Here is a 13,209-nt window from a genome sequence, read left to right as displayed (position 1 = left end):
TATTTTGTATTTCTTCGATGAACCAGTTGCAGAATGGCTTTTTTCTTGAATTTCAGCAAAACGGCTTACAAATAATATATAATTTTACTTTTAATTTGTTTAAGGCATTTTAAGCTTAATGGATGTATCGGAATATGATAGCATGAGATACGAACAAAGTGGAGCTTTGATAATATAAGCTATTGATAATGAGGAATACGAGCAAGCATCACTTTGAACGAGCATCGATATTGATTTCTCATTTTTCCAGTAAGGTATACAATTTGAGCGATTTATGTTACAAATAGATTATCTATTTTTGTTTATTTGCATATTACTATTCAAATCACCCCCAATGTTCCAGATGACCATCCGTCTAACCAAGTAACAAAACCAAATCACGACGAAGAATAAATTTTCCACCCTGCGAACGTGTAAGGGGGCAGTTTTCTTCGACTTACAAGGGAAAACCAGTACACATGGTACAAACGATCAACATATAATTGTTTTTTCAACGAATCACAGTCGTATTTTCTTCATTTCTATCGATGGCTGTGTGTATGTTTCCTTCTCTGTTCAATCAATGGACGGTTGGTTAACTACGTGTAGGTATTTCAATTTAAATCACTAACAATATGTACTGTGTATTCAGGGGGATATATGTCCTACAAACTATACTGGATGCGCGTGACTCTCTGTAATGCCACCACTTTTCTAACATAACCAGTGAATTGCGACTAGACCGGCAACTGATTGTATCCTTGCTGTGTGTAGTAGGCGGTTCTTTAAAAGACGCTTCAGAACCAACCCTCTCCTTGCTCTTGTTTTCTTGGAATTGTGCTTTGAAGTAATACACCTGTATCCTAAATAAACGCAGTTGAACGTAATCGATCGACAAACGATAGAAAAGTAGTATAAAATGTTGCGAAACCGTTTCTGGAATGTTCAGCTGCTCACACGTTTATGAATGGCCACAGTACAACCTTTGCTTTCGTTTCGTTATCTTTCCCCCCCCCCCGGCATCGCAAGCTAGATAATAGTACAAGGAATAACACCATCCCCCTTTTTCTTCCGTTAACATCCGGGCTCACTAAATGTATCTAACTTACTTTATCATATTATGCTGGTGAATATATTACAATTACTAGAAACTTTATAAATCTTATCGACGTCTCCTCCGATACGCTAGAGTCTATTGCTAGGCGCCCGTTTATCAAATCTATGATTAATTGTTTGAATCATCAATCAAATGGAGGAAAACTACATGTATGTTGTTTTAAAATGGTCGATATATCGATAGTAGGTTCACTCTAATTTTGGTTTAAGTTATTCTTCGCGCCCACTTTGGACTACTTTAAACCACTTTGGCCTGTAGTAGCGCTTCCACAGACGGTGCAATGACTTTTATTTGAATCGTTACTGATAATACTTTTCATAAGTATCTACTCTACGTTTCTAATCCCGCTACGTTTGACATGCCCCTACAGTCTAGAATTGGTACATTGCTTATCGGTTCGGTTTGCGAGCACGACGCTTTCAAGTGTTTGTTCGCTGCTGATATGAGTAGGGTTGGAGATGGTGGCATTTAATTGATCATGTAATGAAATCTATGTCAGAACGTGCCGAATGTTCGGAATGTACCCGGCTAGTGTGTGATTTTTGTATGTTTCGTTCAATGATGAAGAATTAATCGACAATTTGTTTTTTTGCCAAATAAGACATGCACATGGAAAAATGTTTATACCGACAGAGCGAAACAGAAAACAAGTTTGGCACAAATTGATCATTTTCTATTTAGCTGTGTGCAAATAGATCATAATACCGGAATGATCAGCGAAAAGAAAATTTAAACTTTAAAGACCTATGTTTCAGACCGCAGAAAACAACATAGACATTCATTTTTACTAGACTCCACGCTTGAAAGTTTTACACTATGGTAACAATATTTAAGCAGACAAAATGACGAAAAAAAACGAAAAATTTAGAAACACAATGCACAATGTATAACAGTACAAAAAATAACAATTGATCGCGGCGATTGTGCATATGTGTCCCTACTTCGGAACCATCACTTTTGCTAGGCTGGGAAATATTTCCCCTTGAATCGGACCGCACTCAACATTCTCTCCGTCGACCGTCATGTGACCGGCGGTTCCGGTCGGTTCGATCCGGAACGCTGTCACCGGCACCATCTGAATGTGCTCATTTGCCTGCACCGGAATGTGCGTGCCACTGCTCAGGCCGAGCAGAAACGATAGCAGTTGCGACCGCGACACACCTGCCCGGATGATAAGCAACCAGATAATGCCATCGTTGAGGCGTGACTGGGGCGCGAAGTAGCAGTCCGTGCTGAGGTGCGTCTGGTAGGCGGCATGTACCATCACAAAGTCGCCCGTGATGCTCTGCCAGCTCTCGGGGACGGCCGCGGTAAGGGCCGGCAATCGGGACGGCGGTCCGTACATCTGCACGAACGCAGCCCCATTGGGGCCCGCCTTTTCCGTGGGATCATCGTTGGAAGCCTTGTCACTCTCGTACACACTGTCCACGGTCGAGAAGTAGGTGCTTTTGCGTGACGTCGCCGAGTACCAGCTGTCGATCCGGGGGCGAAACGAGTCCAAGTTGGTACCGGTCTCGAGCGACAGGACGTCGCTAAAGTTGGTATCACAGGCATCACAGCTGCCCATGCCACAGCCACCGGTACTAGCACCATCCGGTCCCCGACAGTCCCGACAGTTAAGCGTGGTGTTGTAGCTGACACTGTGCTTCAGCGTGCCAAGTCCGCCGCCACCGTTCGCGTAGGATCCCGACACACCCCCATTCGTTTGACTAACTAACGCCGGCAGGTAGGATACGGTTCCGCGGTATGTGCGCAGGCTGATCAACCGATGGACGGACCACACGGTAAACCGTTGCCCACCAATGGCACGTAACCGCTCGCTTTCGATGTCGATGTCCGAGATGAGACCCCAGCCAACCGACAGGAATGAGAACATAATCTACAGGTGTACATGAAAAACAAAAACAACAGATTATTCATGAGGCACGCGTACATTTCGGCGTCACAGTTCACTTACGTTGGAACGCGTTTCGACTCTAACTACATCTAGCATGGAATGTCTTCCCTTAACTACCATTAAAGCTGATGCCAGTACGGGTTTGGTTTCAAAAGGCTCTCTGAAACGGTACAAAGAAATTATTTTTAAAGGTCAATTGAAATGGTAGATTTTGTATATTGTACTATAAGTTTAAGGGGAGGTCCGCGACAGCCGAGCGATAGCGCCTGTTAGAAAATCGGCCCATGAGCGCCGGGGCTCACCACCTCGACGGCGTGGGTTCGAATCCCAACCGAGACCGGACTCCCCTCCCCTGTACGAGAGGACTGACTATCCACGTACAACAGGGAAACAAGTCTCGTAAACCCTTAACGGGCAGGCATGACCAAGAGGTCGTTACGCCAAGAAGAAGAAGAAGAAGAATAAGAAGAAGAAGAAGAAGAAGAAGAAGTTTAAGGAAGGACGGCTGAATAAAATTCAAAGTTTAGGAATTTGTTAGACAGAACATTTGACTTCGAGTTCTCTAACGACACAAATTGGGATATTTTTAAAAAAAGTATTAATGTACAAGATTTTCATCCACAAATGGGATCCCAGATAATTGATCAAATGTTGCATGTTTTTGTGCATCTCGATTTCTTGTTGTATATAAGCTACAAAATATTTAGCAATTTAAAAAAAAATCTCATCATGTCAAGAATGAAGGTTAATTTATATAAATAAAGGCCTTGTTTCCAACTTGCTAAGTAAATGGTATCTTTAACGTTAGGCAATCCGTATTCTTTTCTATTTCTAGTTTTACGAAATCCGAATTTCTAGTTTTTAGGTAATCCGTTTTAGCACCCAAATAAAATTTAAAAAAAAGAGTCAAATTGCAAAACACCTTCTAACTAAAGCAATTTCATCCCATCGAAATATTTACGATACCCCCAAATTAGGTATTTTTATCAGGTGCGAAATGTGATCGTACAAAAGAAAACAACAAAATTACGAAAAGATAAATCACATTCTACTTTCAGCGACCTATCGCGGTAAGGCTCAACAATTAATGTTAGAGAGCATTTAAATTAACCCTCGTGCTGATGTGCTAATGAAGCTAATATAATATAGTAGATTGATTAAATTGAAAAGCGCGCAAATTAAGACAATTTGCAACAAGAACCGATTGTAAAAAAGACTCATCGATGGTTTTATTTCATGGAGAGCTTCATAGGAAGTATTTCCAGCGAAAAAAGGCAGTGACAATCTTAATAAACTAATCAATCAACTGAACAACAACATTGAAAATGCAGATATCAAGCGGTATAAGCCACTTTCGAGAGCCAGCTTTTTGAAGTTTTCTAATGCATTTCGATCACGCCACAACATTTCGTCACCTTGCGGCCAGATTTTCCTCAAGCCGGTTGATTTTTTAACATTTCAGCCGCGAATTCCGTGACGAAAGAAAAAAATAGTCACGAAGAACGTGACACCTGCACGTCTGCTATAAATTGATTACGGGCCTTTTTCCTTATCAGGCAACTCCCCGGGTTGATCGCAATCGGAACGACCCGGGAATGGAAGGAGAGGAGGGGGTTAGAAAATGAGACACTGTTGTCATCGTGTGGCATTTTATGGTCGCCCATTAGAACGCTGTTGCATTTGTCAGCGTGCTGCAGCAGCAGCAGCAGCGTGTGCCTTTGATAAGTGGCACCCCCAAATTGCAAATCGAAAGAAAACTCCAAAGCCCTTCCTCCTCCCACCGGAGGGCAAAAGTGGGAAAAAAACCGGAAAAGCTGGTAACATTTCCCCCCCCCCCCCCCCCCCCCTATGCTCGAGGGGGCGGCTGAGCTTGGAGTGTTCGAACAAACCTAACAGGTCGATCCACTTTTTCGCTGGTCGCAAAAGTTTAGTGCCGAATGGTGGCTTTCCACTACGCCCGCACCTTCAATCAAACTCGCTTGTTTTCCACCACCCCGCTGCAGGCGTAAAGATTGGGAGGTCGCATGTCGGCTGGCACGGTGCCAAAGTAGTTGTCGATGGGGAGTAGAGTTATGTAACACAAGCCGTGCCGGTTTCGTACCGAATCGATCAAACATTGGCCACTCGACACGCCAGGGCACTGACGAGCCGGCCCATTCAACCCCGGGGCCATCAGCAGCTAGTGTCAAGGGGCTCTTCTTCTCCTCTTCAGCAAGCTGCAGTAAAAGAGAAGAAATGGGAAGCCGCTTGCAAAGGCGGACGGACGGTAGGATCGTCAATCTTCTCTCGATAGGCCATTGGCTCCGGTCCCGGCCCGGGTTATAGAGGTACCTGCTGTGCTGCTTCGAAAATGAAAATGGCTAATCACCGGCAGCCCATTTGTGGCCCAAGCACTTCCATTGCACGATGGCAATGGCTCGAGGAAAAGGTGTTTCCAGAGGGAGGCTCCACAATCCGTTTGTGGTCAAATACTTCGTATCGGATTGGTTTCGGGCATGGGAAGGGGAAGGATCGATACTAACGGGCCTCAAAAACTGTGGAGACGTAGAAAACCCTTCTTTCTTTCTAGCCCATAAAATCTGGGTCATTTGGACGACGCAAATGCCCAATCCCATTACCATCGCACATAACACCGGGTCGGTAATCATTGCCACATCGGAGCTGGGAGGGATTTAAATGGTTCAGTTTGTGGCATCGCCCTCCCATTTTCAGTTCAGCTCTTCCATCCGGATCCGGCCTTAATTTCCCTCTCAAAAGGTTGTCGGCGTCATCCGGAATCTCCCTTATTGACACTCACAGAACATTCTCGTGCAAACTAGCTTTTTTCATCGGTTTATGAGCCTTCGTTTTTTTTTTTGCAGCTCTTTTTACTCTCTGTCCGAAACATCATCGGTCACACGAAATCCGACGCCATCATCCCCATCTCGACATCGATAATCCGGCTCGAGAGTGAGAGCTGTTGAAGTGACGAAATGTGCTTGATCATCGAGAGCCGCGGCCTGTTGTTCCCCGTGCCGGATACGGCCTGACGCAAATGGCACGAATCATGTTTGCATTCCGGATGCCGGGAAGCAGATTTCGTTATTCGCAACACTCGGAGGCTGGTCGTTGGGTTTATCCGATTGATTGCTCGGGATGTTGTTGGTGGTACCGTTCTTCGACTGATCTTTGCCTCCGGTGCGGTGCTCTAGGAAGTACGGTTGGAGGTGCATATAATTCAGTATTTAATATCATTGTTATGTTTCAAAAATGAAAGAATTAGTAGCAGATTGAGGTATAGAAAACCTAAAATAATAAGCTACCTCTCAAGCAAGTATAAATATGTTTAGCTTGATGCTATTCTAACATCGAACAAAACAGTACACAACTCACACAATGGTTAAAAAACAAACCTCTAGCAATTTTGTTTTCTTCATGACGGGTTGAATTGCGTCTTTACTTGAAGATCAGTACGAAGATCAGTTCTTTGTGTGTTTTTTTTTTGTTTTCCAGAAGTCAACACACGTTGTGCTTCCTGTTTCTGACAATTATTCTGCAATGAGTGGAGTAAGCGGTCAACTTGTTGGCGTTTTTTAGGTAAAAACTTACCTACAACCAGTTTCAATATTGACCAGTTTCCAAACGCATAGGGGAACAAAAAAAAAACCAACAATGATCGAGTGGCCAACGAGAGGCACAAAGTACGCACCGGGGTGGGGACCTAGTCGAGATTAGTTTTATCCACCGGAGAATGAATCCGTCCGTCCTTAGCATTAACTGGTGGGGGCAAGAGAACGACCCTGAAATCGGCACAACGGGGCCAGAGTCGGCTTTGACGGCAGAGCTTTATCGCATTTTATTGTATCATTGAAACGCAGCAATTCCCTTCGGTCAGGATGGGTGTACGTGGGGGATTCGTTTGATGAAGATGAGAAAAAAACAAGCTGTACTTATTTTTTTTTTCTACTGCCCTTATCGTCCACGCGCAACTTGCTGTGACATTGCAATAACAACCGCGGAAATGTGGTGTCGTACAGCTGTTTGGACAAACAATTGCTCGCGTCGTTCGCTTCCTATCGATTGATAGATAAAGCATTTTAACTTCTGCCTGCACTTCTTCCCGTGGGCGAGGAGGCTAGGGAAGCTGATGGAAAGCTGGAATGTACTACACAAGCTTTACATAATTTTGCAGATAACGGGAAACCCACGTTCGAGCATACAGCAGCAAACTTGAGCGATGATTTAAAAATAAGTGCGCAGCTTAATGAATCACGTTTTCCTGGTTTCTATCGATGTGCAATGCATTTTAAATGTATCCGAAACATGAGCTTCCATGTGGACACCCTTCCAAGGTTTGCTGTGAGCGTTCGTATGTTTGAACGGTCCTTTACGAAAGGATAAAACTCTCTATTATTCACCTACAGGCTAACAAAAAGCCTAGGAATACGCTTTAGGTAAGCATGACTGGGGACTCGTAAACCAGATATCTTTGTTATCGTGCGAATCTTTTTACTTACGTTGGAAAAGAAAAGTTTCACACAAAATTGAAAATTCCATTAAAACGTGTGAACAATAATGTTCCTGTCATGTTTAAGAAAATTTAACATTTGAGGTAACATTTTCGTGTTACCATTTCCCATACACGTTTCCCTTCCAATGACCTCACCCGTGTGACATTTCGATCCTTAAATCTACCGTCTGGCATCATGCAATTACCCGAGCTAGTGCATTATTATCCCGGGGGAACACACCAAGGCCCACGGAAGTACTCTGCACCAAACGAGGGAGCCGCCCCAGATGTGGAAGTGTAAATTAAGTGTGTCCGGAACCGTAGCGATAAATCAATTCATTGCATGTTCCCTACGTGGTGAACACACACACACACACCTTGTTTTGCGTGTCGTGTAGGTCCCCCCATTGCAATTAGTTTGTGTACTTTTCTACATCCGAAGCAAGTTATGTTTTAGATGCGCGAGATAAATATAATAATGCAACCGGATGTACTTTCCCCTTTTCGCAGGACTTCACATTCATACCATTGCCCGCTTCACTGAAAACAGGGGGGAAGAGTAGAATGTTATTTTTTAAATTACAACCACCGCTTTGCCATTATAGTTCATTGGGTCGATGCATCACACTATTGACCACTTGAGTCATTACATCACAAACGCGCATCTGGTCCGTATCACCGTGGTTCGTATGGTAAACAAAGAGACGTCCCAAGCATATGTACGGCGATTGGCAAATGAAAAACAGCTTTCTAGGCAACGCAATCACATTGCTTGTGTGCGCGCACGTGTTGCAATCTTCGTAGCGGATCACCTTGAACGGTGGTTTGTTTCGCTTAAAGGAGAGAATTGTTTTACTGTGACATAAACGTTCCATCTCTTTTAGCATCCAGTTGCTAAAAGACTACCCTTCGTAAGATAGCTGGAAATGTATTAAATTGTAATATTCAGGGTCATCGATTTAAAATCCCCTTTTACTTACTCGTACAAGAAGGACACCGTTTTTGCAAGTCCATTGCCGGACCCGCACGGTATGATCCCGATCGGCAGCTCGTCGATCGCCGTCTGCCAGTCTTCGCGCTCGAACAGCCCATTCAGCACCTCGAAGAAAATCCCATCACCACCGACGACGAGAATGCCGCGCCACAGGTACACGTCCCGCAACCGCACGAACTCCCGCGCCCAGTTGCACTTTTTCGTGATGTGCAGATCGTACGGAATTTCCGCCTCGGCCAGTATCGGGGCGACACGCTGCTGAAACATCTCGCGCGCCTTCCCCGAGCCCGACTTTGGATTCAGGATGACCAGCATCTTGCGCGTTTCCTTCGGTTGATAGGTGAGCCTCTGGACCGGTTCCCCCGCGATCAGATGCTTGATCGCCGCGCGCCACTTCTGCGCCTCGCGATTGTTGTCCTCGTAGCGGTCGAACGAGCGGAAGCGCAACGTGATCGTGGTCCGCTCGCGGAATCCACCGCGCCGGTTGCGCTTCAGAATGTACGCGTAGATGTACAGGTAGGCGCTCACGTCCGTTTCATCCTGCTCGCCGGAATTTTCCTCCACCACCTTCAGCTGGCTCGAGTTCGAGATGGAAGCGCAGGTACAGGAGGAACTACCGCGCGACCGGCGCTTGCTGCGCAAACACCGACACCCAATGATGTCCTTCATGGGGATCGTCTGCTCCTTGGTCGAGCCATTCGATTGCTTCTTCAGACAGAGGCCCTTGTCCGTCAGGCGGACCTCGAATACGGTGTTCTTCTTCGAGCTGATGTAGAACGTTTCCGTGAGGTAGACGGTCGGTTGCTGGTGCTGTGGCGTACCGCCATTGTCGAGCACATCGGGCGGTGCCAGCTTTGCCTCGTGGTCGCCCAGCTCGTTCAGATCCACCTTCGGTCGGTAGGCCGCAGTGGCATCCATCGCCATTTTCCGCGGTGCAAGGGGTTTTTTGACACTATCAGCAAACTGGAATGTTGCAGCAGCAAGGGCGATCTTCGAACGATCGCGGAACCCTAAGCCGCCGGCTTCGCATCAGTTTCGTCGCGTTACGGTCCAGTGGAGCATAGTGGTTGAACTTTCACCGGCAAATAGTTCACCTGTTTTCTTGTCCCTATTCCACCTCTGGTGTCTTCAAAAGATACTACCAACTTGCTATCTATCTTCACTGCTCCGAATCATGTCAAACACATCAAACGTTGTTGCTCGTTTTGTTTCCGCTTTCTATTGCTGGAAAATATAAAATATTAAAAAAAAAAACTCAATTTTATACAACCATCCCTTAAGGGCGAGTTACCGTTGAGTGACGCAAAATGTGTTAGCAACAATAACATTACATTACGCCACCCAGCAGCTGACCCTCATCGCAAATCGATGAAGGAAAAAATAACCAATATGCTACTGTCGAAAACAGTCATTCGAAAGTGGTTCGGTTCGGATGCCGGAAAAATCAATTCAATTTTCGCCAGCCCACCCGAACCGCTGCGCGTATGGAGTTGGTTGGTCAACCAAGGTTCGGAACGGAACGGAAAGAAAAACAAAGTAGGCATTTATTTCGGCACCTCCATCGGTTTATGCACCAACCGGAAAGCTAGTTGGCCTTGAAAAGCATAAAAATTTCAACCCGAAAAACATTTCGGCGCGTGCTTCGGGAGGGTTTTTACTTTGTTGATCACGGGACGAATTGAAGGTCCAGTGCCAACGGTGGGGCATGCGAAACTATGGTCCAACACTACAAGTAGTAACGATTTTGGGCTGCAATGTCCTTCAATGTCAAAATTGGAATCAATTTTCTCTCGAAGGGACTTTGAAAAGGGAAATACCAATTAACTCTATGTATGATATTAAAATCTAATAAAAATCTACCAACAGACTCAATTTAAAATTATCACATTGGCTTTCAGTAAGTTGGCATAAATTTTGCCCTACACGCACCCCATAGTGCACCGTTGCCATTCGGTTGGGTGGCGTGTCCCAGAGCCATCAAACAGCCACTGGAGGCAAAAGATTGCAGTTCGTATCGTCCGGGCTTGAGCGTGAACGAGCTGGGTTGGGACCAAGGCCCACCAAGGGGAAATGGCGATTGAGTTCCGGTCGGCAGGGCCATACAATGAAACACTGTAAAGTTCTACCCGGCACGTGGTGGTGCTGGTGCCGGCTAGATTGTGGCGCCTGTTCCTTGGGTGATTTGAGTAACCGCTTGTTCCGCCGTGTGTTTCGAGATTGCAGCGCAATGATAAGGGTTTTTAGTTTTTCCTTCACCTACCCAAAAAAACAAAACAAAAAACGATGAGCCATTATCCGTGACTACTGCGACCTAGTCGCAAAGTTTCGTCGTACCTGTGGCACGTGTTGGCGAGAAAGGGTTCCAAAAAACTTTCCTTTCTCACTAAAGCGCGTGTCCAATAACCAGCACCCTCCGCCAGCTTTTGAAGATGCTTCACACCGATGGAGAGCTGAGACAGAATTGCGTTATTTCCTACGAGTTCCTTCCATGTCGCGTGGTTGTTGTGTTGAGTTGAAGAAAACTTTATGAATCGATTATGTGTGGCGTTTGGTGGCGAAGAAAATGTATCCAAGAAAGCGAGCTAACATCAACGCCCCCACCACCGTCGCCTTTTGTGATGATAGTGGCAATTCTTTGCGGAAGCTACTAAATCATCGTTAATGATAATGAATTAGGTGAACTATGCTTACACACTTAGTGCTAGCACCGGGCAGGAAGGGCATTAATTTGAAAATGAGTTTATACCGCCATCAACAACACGCCGGTGTTAATTGTTAGTTGGGTGGATTAGGGTAAGCGATCTTTTACTTATCAAGTCATTTTACATCGATTTCATAATGACTGTTTATAATATTTATGTTTGGAGCACTCATCCTACGATTGGTTTTCGAAGGGATGTCTTACTTTTTACAAAATAGTTGCTGCGAATTTCGGTCGCCAAATACACGACACAGTCCTTCTTGGGATTGGGGTCATGATTAACATCCTGCAACTATGCACACTTTCTTTTTACCTTTTGTTAACCGAATAACAAATTGGTCAAGGTATTCTTCGAGCAAAGGTAGCTTTTGGGTTTAAAGAACCTGCCTTTTTTGTTTTTATTTATTTGGTGTTTTCTTCTCCCCCCTTCTCTCGTTCAAATTTGGAGTTTTCTTCAACGCTTTTCCATAATTGACCGTGCCAACCACTGGAGAAAAACACATCAATCGACCAGATTACGTAAAATCCACCGATCATCATAATGCGAGGGCATTTCCATTCAGCCGGAGGTGGAGTTTGTGTGGACGGATGATCCAACAAACGCCATATATTCGCAAACCGGCGACCTACTCTTGGAGATCCGGCACTCCGTGCACCAGCCGAACATCCAAGCAGGTTTTTAACCTCGCGCTTTCCGGTCCCCGCGTTTGGCCAATATCCAGTTTTGCAATATTTGCAGTTCAGGTAGCAGGGGGATTCCCACACGGCGGGGTAGAATTGAACGACCACGTTAATCGCGTTATGCTCCACTGTTTTCAAACACTTCACACTTGGTCCGATGTCTTGTCGGAAGCCTTGGGGGTAGCCTTATCAATCGGATTGGGCAACGATAAAGCTGCTCCCGTTATCAGAGGTAATGTGGTTCACTCCACTCATCATATCGCCACCTTTTCGGTCGTGTCTTTCGATGCGCCCATTATTGGGACCATCGTTCACGATATAGGCACTTTGTTTCACTGCTAATCCAACATGGATTAGAATGTAACTTCACACCAAAACGAGCGGTAGTATTTGGCACACATTTTTCCTTGTCACAGCAAGCAGCAACGGACAAATAAGACGCGCGCAGAGAAGAAAAAACCTACCGAGAAAGGTACGACCGAGCAACCCGACAGAATCTTGCACAAACACCACACACGACTCCTGCGAAATCACTTTTTCGACTGAAGCAGTTTTGCGGGTAGTGCAAGTTGAACACGCAGTTTGACACCTCAAAGGCAAGGTGTATAAATTGTATCTATATTTATACTCCTTGGTCACAACCCGGTTGACAGAAATTGACATTGTTGCTGGTACTCGGGTAGAGCACGGACTACGATCGGATAAAATCCGTTCGACGGTCGGTGAAAAATGAACTCTGTGCGTTTATACCTTACATGTTCAAAGGTTCCTTTGAAGCCTCCAGCTTCGTTTATACCTAAGGCGCTCAAGTGTTTCCGTGAAGTGGATGATTGTTTCTTTTCAAACGAAGTCGTTGATTTAAGCATTTAAATAATTATACAAAATGATGATAAACTCATAAAAAATTACAAATAGGATCCTCAGAAAAGCAATTAACACTCTTTTTTTTAATAAGAACCCTCAAATGTACGAATTCGTTGAGAATCCGCGGCTTAAAACCTCGCGGATTTCTTCCCATACAAACGGGAACGAACGGATTTGCGAAAAGAGTTCATTTCGTTCATATTCAAAATGGCAGGTAAAATGAACACATTTGAGAGGAGGTGAGTGAAACTTGACAGCCAGATTTGCCCGCGCTTTTCAACGTGAGTGACCTTTGACAACTCGATTCGAACGGATTTTATCCGATCGTAGTCCGTGCTGTACCCGACTATGTAGTTCCAGCAAGAGTCCCAGCAATCTGCCATGGAAAAACTTGCTGGTACTACATGACAGCTGCAAAAAATTTGAATTTTTGTCAACCGGGAACTGTAAATAATGGCTAAAGCAACTAATTTCTCAATAACTTTTT

The 13,209-nt window shown here is 45.0% G+C and overlaps 1 protein-coding gene across 2 annotated transcripts; it reads right to left on the bottom strand.

The window, feature by feature from the left end:
* Nucleotides 1-282: 282 nt before the first annotated feature.
* LOC131266394 (sphingosine kinase 1-like) lies at nt 283-12,396 on the bottom strand. Of its 2 annotated transcripts, none has more exons than XM_058268900.1 (4): nt 12,323-12,396; nt 8,463-9,700; nt 3,054-3,153; nt 283-2,975 (listed from the first exon to the last, which is right to left on the bottom strand). In XM_058268900.1, the coding sequence occupies exons 2-4, from the start codon at nt 9,398-9,400 to the stop codon at nt 2,034-2,036; spliced, it is 1,980 nt and encodes a 659-aa protein (XP_058124883.1). In that variant the 5' UTR covers nt 9,401-9,700; nt 12,323-12,396; the 3' UTR covers nt 283-2,033. The 2 variants fall into 2 exon arrangements, with proteins under 2 accessions (XP_058124883.1, XP_058124884.1); XM_058268901.1 differs by lacking the exon at nt 12,323-12,396 and adding an exon at nt 12,125-12,195.
* Nucleotides 12,397-13,209: the final 813 nt, after the last annotated feature.

Source organism: Anopheles coustani, chromosome 2, assembly GCF_943734705.1.
Source record: "Anopheles coustani chromosome 2, idAnoCousDA_361_x.2, whole genome shotgun sequence".
In the NCBI taxonomy this organism is placed as follows: Eukaryota; Metazoa; Arthropoda; class Insecta; order Diptera; family Culicidae; genus Anopheles; species Anopheles coustani.
This window is presented reverse-complemented; position numbering and strand designations above follow the sequence as displayed.

Bases quoted from the DNA above. Each gene is read 5' to 3' on its own strand.
- LOC131266394 (XM_058268900.1), bottom strand. From the start codon at position 9,400: ATGGCGATGGATGCCACTGCGGCCTACCGACCGAAGGTGGATCTGAAC. The intron at 3,154-8,462 runs GTAAGTAAAAGG...GTACCGTTTCAG, and splicing joins ACGGTGTCCTTCTTGTACGA to AGAGCCTTTTGAAACCAAAC. The intron at 2,976-3,053 runs GTAAGTGAACTG...GTACACCTGTAG, and splicing joins GAGTCGAAACGCGTTCCAAC to ATTATGTTCTCATTCCTGTC.